The 7536-nt window shown below is 43.5% G+C and overlaps 1 protein-coding gene across 6 annotated transcripts in view; it reads right to left on the bottom strand.

Moving 5' to 3' along the window:
- Positions 1-7536, bottom strand: part of phf21ab (PHD finger protein 21Ab) — a 70440-nt gene that overhangs the window by 12541 nt on the left and 50363 nt on the right. For all 6 annotated transcript variants that reach the window (XM_041795526.1, XM_041795528.1, XM_041795530.1 and 3 more), the window contains 4 exons: positions 4089-4195; positions 609-764; positions 281-356; positions 98-201 (listed from right to left, as the gene is read on the bottom strand). In XM_041795526.1, coding sequence (XP_041651460.1) covers positions 98-201; positions 281-356; positions 609-764; positions 4089-4195 — 443 coding nt within the window. The remainder of the gene's footprint in view (positions 1-97; positions 202-280; positions 357-608; positions 765-4088; positions 4196-7536) is intronic.

Below are 7536 nucleotides of genomic sequence, written 5' to 3'. Positions count from 1 at the left end.
TTATATTGTAATCCACACTGGCGTCTTACTTTCGGCCTGTTTTTCTGTCGTTTGGCTCGTGTAGAGATTCTGTGGTGCTGTGTTTGAAGTGTTTTACCGTTATGGAGTTGCTGAGCTGTTTGACTCGCTGCTCCAGCTGCTCTCTCTCCAGTTTCAGCTCTGAACTCCACTTCATCAGTTTCTGTTTCTCCTCTTCTTTAGCTGCAGCGGGGATCAATGAAAGGGTTAATCTCTGTTCGTTCCTGCAGACGTTTGAGTAAAGACGAGAATGGAACGTCACCTTCTTTGTAAGCGATGTAGGAATGAACGATGGCCAGAGTACCAGGCCAGGGAATGGCTTCCTCTTTTTTCAGGATCTGTGGACAGAAGCTCGGAGTTGTCATAACAGCTGAGACTCAGAAAAAGACTAAAGGGAGGTCGAGTTAGCGCCACCTTGTGGTGAGGCTGAAAAAGGGACAGGCAATGGCGTGAATGGATGTGAGATGCAGATCTGTGCTGACAGCATGAATGAGACAGAAGCACAAAAAAACAATACTGCATCATGTTTATGCTTACAAAGGACTGAACAGGCTTAAGTACATCTAGGGGCCTCTCTGGACTGCGGTTACCTGGTCTTGACATTTTGGACAGATCCACATGCCTTTAGGAATGGTTTTCAGGGGTGGATCCAGGCAGTCCAGGTGATAAACACGAGAACACGTGTCGCACATGAGCAACTGGCCACTGCGTCTGCACACAGTGCAGAAATCCTCATGGATGTCTCCCTGTGAGGAAGAATTGGACCAATCAGTTTCCCTGCCCAACTGAGCCCCACCCACCATGAGAGGAGAGGCGAGGCAGGGGTAGGAGCCGTGATCGGGTTCTGTTACGTAGTCCTACAGTCTAATGACGTGGTGTGTTAATCGTCTGAGCTCACAGAGAAGTTATCTGATATCTGGGTTAGAGTGTGGTAGAGTAGTGGTTGTTACGGTGGCCTAGAGGGCAAACACGCTGCAGCAGACAGAGGCTTCCAGAAGGAGAAATGGGCTAACTCCAGAGACCATGCTAGTCAAGAGAACATACAGTACTGTGCAGAGGTTTTAGCCATGTTTGGGCCAAAATTTGAGTACGCCCACCTGAGGGCCCCATCGGGCAGGAAGGAGTATCGACACAACCCAGGTCATGCTCTGGGTGTCTGTACGTTAGCAAGAGCATGGGAAAATAATCTGATGAAAACAACACAAAAACCACAGCTTTAGGGTGGAGCTGTGGGCAGATGGGGCGCTTAAACATAGCCCAGGGCAGGGGTTCTCAACGTTGGGGTTGGGACCCCATTGGGGGTCGCGAGACACTGGGAGGGGATCTCCAGATGCCTTAAAAAACTAAGAACATTTTTGAATTACACTGTTGCCACCTTACACCAATTTTGCCAAATTTTAAACCCTTTTCCCACTAATTTTAACACATTTTTGCAACTTCAACCCCATTTTTTGTCCATTTTAACCCCTTTCCACCACTGTTTTCTGTTTTTGCCACTTCTAAACTGAATCTTGCAACTCTCTGCCTACTTTTGGCTCTTTTGACACATTATTGCCACTATTAACCACTTTTTAAGTCACATTTCACAATTTAATAAGCCCATTTTAGCCAGTTTCTGACTATCTCTGCCTCAGCTAAACCTTTTTTTGCCAGTTTATGTCATTTTTCATCCCATTTCACCAAATTTCCACCTATTTTTGCCACTTTAACTCCATTTCAGCCACTTTTGAATCCCACTTTAACTCATTTTGCTACTCTTTTGGTAATTTTTTTTGCCACTTTTATCTAATTTTTTGACATTTCTAACCCATTTTTGCTACTTTTAAAATCTAATTTTACCACCTTTCCCACCATTTTTTGCCATTATTAACCCATTTTGGCTATTTTTAACATACTTCATTCTGTTTTTATAAGAGGGCTACTTACTACACAAGTTAATTAAAATGTTTCTTTGATAAGAGTAGTTATTATTCAGGTTGAATATAAAATACTTTTGCTGGCCCCCAGTCCGGCTGGGCCCCAGAGAGCTCTCCTATTTTCCCCCCTTATAGACGGCCTTGTCTCCACATGACAATTCGAGAATGTTCATGGCTGTGTTCAACCATCTTCAGGTACAGTGGGAGTCCCCGGTCTCTGGCTCCTTTATTTTGGGGGTCGCAGGCTGAAAAGGTTAAGAGCCCCTGGCCTAGGCTTGACCTTGGCTGCTGAGCAACACACGTACATGTCAAATGTGTTGACACTGACTCTGGCCGCCCTCCCTCCTCTCTTCAGCCGGGGTTGTGGAACATCAGGACCTGTGAAGAACTGTTAGCGCTATACATGCCTAAAAGTTCTGCACAGTACTGTATGTCTGATCGACCACCTCAGACGGGCTTGGATCCAGCCTGGTGGAAGGTTTTCACCCCAAAATGAACACATTTGCAGTTTCTTTCCTTATTCAAGCTTCAGATTAGAGAGCTGAGCTGGGAGAGCACTGCAAATCTCTCAGAAGCATGTGATTCATCCTCACTGCCAGTCATAGCGTTCAGTAAACAAAAACTTCTGCAGGTCCCAGATGATCCCAGCCACTGGCTTTTCCAGCTCATTGAGCAGCTCAGCTCTACTTGGTTTGAACTCAGCACGGCAGAGGATCTGCTTTTCCACAAAATCAGAGCTACCAGTCTGAGAGCTGATGATGCAGCGTCCAGAGTCGATGATGTTTAACAGTTGTGCTCCAATAAGCACTGTTTTGTTCTACCAGAAGAAGAAGAAGACGCACAGTTTGGTTTCTGCTTCAAAGTTTCTTGTTCTTCTATCAGTAATTTGGCAGGAATTTCAAAGTTTGGTGCAGCGGTTCCTACCTAAACATGTCTGTGGATGACCATGAATGATGGCGAACGCTGTGACATCACTGTGGCACACTTGGGCCCCGCTCCAGAGCGGGACTATTCTGGGTCAACACTGGTGATGGAAAAGTAAATCAGCATGACTTGATTTAGAATCGGCGTGGTGGAAAAGCCCCACTGGCTGGTGCTTTTTAGAGTGGACAGAAAGAATGTTGGTTTCTACGACACAGAAATAAAGGACAGAGAGTCCGCTGCAGCCAAATGATGTTATTCTCTGCAATAGAAGATTTAACTCTAGGGATGCATATTCAATTTTTGTTGATATCCGATGTGCTGATGTTTACAAACTCATTTTGGCAGACAGATATATTCACACCTTTATCTATCATAAAGAACAACTAGATCCTGTCAAAGAGAGGTTGAGCCAATTAGGGCTGAGAGAGGAATAGGTCAGGAACCAGGTAACTGACCTAGATCTCTTAGATAGGAGCATGCTCTTACTCAAACACTGACCCATAGACGGTCAAACCAACCTGAAACAGAGACCACTGAACGTGCAGGTACTAAGAAAGATAAACAGGCTGATGCAGACTTGCACGCATGATTGCTCTTTTGGAAATGGGTAAAATCCATGCTGATGGACTCCCAGATCCGGCTGCGGCACTCAACTCCTTGGTTTGATGTTGAGTTATTTTTGTAGTTGGAGCTTGTTCCCCCTTGAATCTTTCTTCTTTCTGCAGCATGTTGCAGGGACTTTGTGCATATTTACATTTGCAGCCTGTCTCTCTTCATGAAAACCTTCCAGACCTCTGCAGCCTGTCTCTCTTCATGAAAACCTTCCAGACCTCTGCAGCCTGTCTCTCCTCATGAAAACCTTCCAGACCTCTGCAGCCTGTCTCTCTTCATGAAAACCTTCCAGACCTCTGCAGCCTGTCTCTCCCCATGAAAACCTTCCAGACCTCTGCAGCCTGTCTCTCCTCATGAAAACCTTCCAGACCTCTGCAGCCTGTCTCTCCTCATGAAAACCTTCCAGACGGCTGCAGCATGTTTGCGCCCGTGTGCCACTCAGAGTTATCATTAATGGAGGCTGTTCACTTTGTAAGGCTGAATCAAAGTAAAATCAGGTGATGGCTGATGGTTATCACATGGAGACAACAGAGTGATGGATGTGTTTGTAGACGGGTGTCTGGGGGTGTCAGAGCTACTGGGCCGATGTGTGTCACCGTCTCCCCCTTCGTTACTTACATCCCCAGAGCTGGGGCTGGGTATGGGGAGGGGATGGACGGGGCTGGAGGGGGAGGTCGGGGTGAGGCTGCCCAGCTCCGGGACGCTGCTGTATTTGGGTGGGCGACCTGGGTGAAATGAGACAGACAACAAAGACGGAAAACAAAGAAAAAAAAAAAAAGAAAGATGGAGAGGGGGGAAGAAAGCAAAAACAAACAGTCTGTATGACATACCTTAGAAAGGGAGTCTTCGTTGGCTAGCATGAGACGGGGGCGCGGTAAGGGAGGAAGAGGAGGAGTCAAAGCACAGACAGCAGAGTTAGTGCAGGAGACTGGCTCCATGCAGGTTGCAGCTGAGCACTACAACAAGCTTCAGCAGGTAAACGTGGACCGGTGTCAGAGTTTAACACGCCACGGTGGCCTGTACGGGTCTGCTCTTCTGATTGGCGGACACACTGAGGTCATGCTATTTCTTTAAAACCTGGCCTCAGTGTCTCCTCCTGGCACTCTGACCCTTTATTGATAGGATTATTCAGACTCCTGATGTGATAAAGTCTGACACTGGAGCTACACATGGGTCAAAGAAAGAACTACACACACAGTTACAGGGTTAATCAGGTTAATCAGCTAGTAAACAGAAGGTTACCTGCTTAAACTATTCTAAAGTTAGTCACCTTGCTCTGTTCTCACCTGCTCTGAATTAAAATGACATTTAACCCTCGTGCCCTCCTCCGGCATTTTTGGCCATTTTTCTCAAGTTTTTTTTTTTTTTTTAAATTTGTGATCATTTTGTCAGTTTTACAGCTTGTGGCATGATTTTTTACAGGAACTTTTCTTTCTAGTTAAATTCTTGAAATCCAACATGTTTTACTCTTAAATGTCATTCAGACTCTCTCAGTGAATTTTCTACCCTCTGGACACCTTCGAGGCCAAAAATGTACCCGTACAAAAAACTGCTATTAAATCAGCATAGTCAATAATTTTTTTCTACTTTTGTTTTTTTTTCATAAATCTCTTTAACAACTTCAAACCTGCTCAAAACTACCAAAACATTGAATAATTTTCAAGATTTTAACCCTTTAAATGCTAGATTGATTATTTGAAATATTTTATTTTGCACTACAAAAACACAAAAAGTGAATTATTTTCCATAAAATTAATAGTAGAAAGATGGAGCTTTGGTGCTAATGAGAGTCTTGGATGGGTCAAAGATTAGCAACAAAATTGATTTCATTGCCTTTATATTTTTTATAATATTTCATAATATAACGGGCAAAAATGGAAGAATTTGGTGCATGGTCCTACAATGAGAAAATGGTTGAATCTGGTGGAATACGGTAAATATGTCAAATTTCACTAGATTTCTTCATGTTGAAATGCTGACATTAAAGAATGCATGATTTTATCCTGCAACAACAGTGAGATTAAAAAACCTGGTTTTAATGGAAGTCAATGGGGGCATTTTTGCTAGATTTGTTAGATTTGAGCAAGTCTGGAGTTGTTAAAGAGATTTATGAAAAAAGAGTAGGAAAAAATATTGATGTATGCTGATTTAATGGCAATTTTTCTGTACGTGTACATTTTTGGTCTTGAAGGTGTAAAGAGGGTAGTAAATTTGAGGAGGGCACAAGGGTTAATCTGTAAAAAATAATATAAAGCCTTTCTGTTCTGCTGTTAAGGTACATTACACCCCTCATTAAAATGTTACAAACATTCAGAGTAAAGCTGTGAAGACTCAGAGTTCCAAGGTGCTCCAGCTTTAACTTAAGAGTTGCCTACACTTCCCAGAATGCCTTTCAACAACCCTAATAAACATAATGCATAAAAATGGAAACAGAAGCATCTCCAGCATCTTTCCTCCAGACATTTCTATGTAAAAACTCCTAAATTCATCGTCTCCTCTCGTCCTAAACTCAGAATAAACGTGAGAGTGACGTTAATCAGGAACAACCTGAGCTGAAAATCACACCTCAGACCCCTGATGAGGATTAAAGTTCGTGAACATGAATAAAATCCGAATTAGAACCTTAAATCTGAGTGAAGCGACAGCAAACAGAAGCAGCAGGAGGAGGAGGAGGGAGGAAGAGCAGTGTTATTGAGATTTTAGTGCTGAGTTAAACGTTAGTATCTACTCTATGAAGAGCTCCATGTGCCGGCTGTTTACCTTCAGAGATTACCTCTAATCCTACCCTGTCTGATAGTGCTCTTTCTGCTGTTGTTAGATGATCCTGAAGTCTTCTCTCATCTTATAGTCGAGTACTTTCACATCTGACTGAGTCTAAAGCTGCCTTCTGTTGTCTCATCCTATGATAGAGCATCACATACCATCTCATCATGCCTAATCTAACTCTATTAGGTCGTTTCCACCAAGCGGTCCGGCTCAGTTCGGTGAGGAATGGCAGGCATTTTTTTGTGTCTCCACAGAGCAAAAGTTGGAAAGGGTCCCAAAAAACCGACCCGTACCGTCCCACTTTTCGGCACCCTTCCGCAGGGGTGCCAATCTTACCTCCCCGTACCAAAAAGGTGGAGCTACACACAACGATAGGGGCTGCACTGCCGTCACGTCAGCACACGACTCAGCTGCCTGCCTCTGGGCTTCAAACACGGAAGTCTGCGCTGTGAGACGCGGGTGAAAACAGGAGAAAAACAGACTAATATCTGCGTAAATGGGAAATATTTGGACTCGACAGAGATCCAAACTGTTTCCTAGTCTATGGATGTTGGTATCTGACCACAAATCAAGTTTCCTGGCGTTTATCTGGATGATTTTAAGAACACAAAGCAGAACCTGAAGGCTCGAATCAGCCTGATCCATCCACGATGGATGAGAAACTAAATTAATGCTGAAGTTTTGTGAATATGAAGACTTAGAACAGTTCATACTCTTCTGTAACTAGTTATTAATCTACTTCTTACATTAGGTAACCTGTGAAAACATCGCTCTGTGGTTGTTGAACGTGTTTGTAAAACTTCAGGCTACAGACTATTTTAAAACCAGATCAGCGCATCCAGGATTTCTGACTTAATCTAGTTTGATTTTAACACCAGCTGAACTTTGACTTTATTTTTAATGCGGTGAATTCTCACAGTACAGCTCTAAACTTTCATATTTTGTGGTATAAACTGTTCTAGACTAGATATATTCACATATTAACATAGCGTTACGACTCAAACTGTCTCTGTACACGTAGTCCATCAGCAGAGGATCTGTACTGACAGATGTTAACATCATTAAAAAGTAATTATTATTTTAAAAAGCACTTTCAGCTGAAATAAAACTGTTTACTGCTGATTCCCTACTGATTTCTGTCACTGATCTTTTCTATAACTCTGCTGCTGGACCAGCTGACTCGCACTGTCTGTGACATGCATGCTTTTACAGCCCCGCCCACCAAGTGAGAGCACGGGTGTCTGTGGAAACGCAAACTATTTCAGGGTTTAGCGTACCAAACCGAACTGAATCAAACCAG

This window comes from Cheilinus undulatus, linkage group 9 (genome assembly GCF_018320785.1).
Source record: "Cheilinus undulatus linkage group 9, ASM1832078v1, whole genome shotgun sequence".
NCBI lineage: Eukaryota > Metazoa > Chordata > Actinopteri > Labriformes > Labridae > Cheilinus > Cheilinus undulatus.
This window is presented reverse-complemented; position numbering and strand designations above follow the sequence as displayed.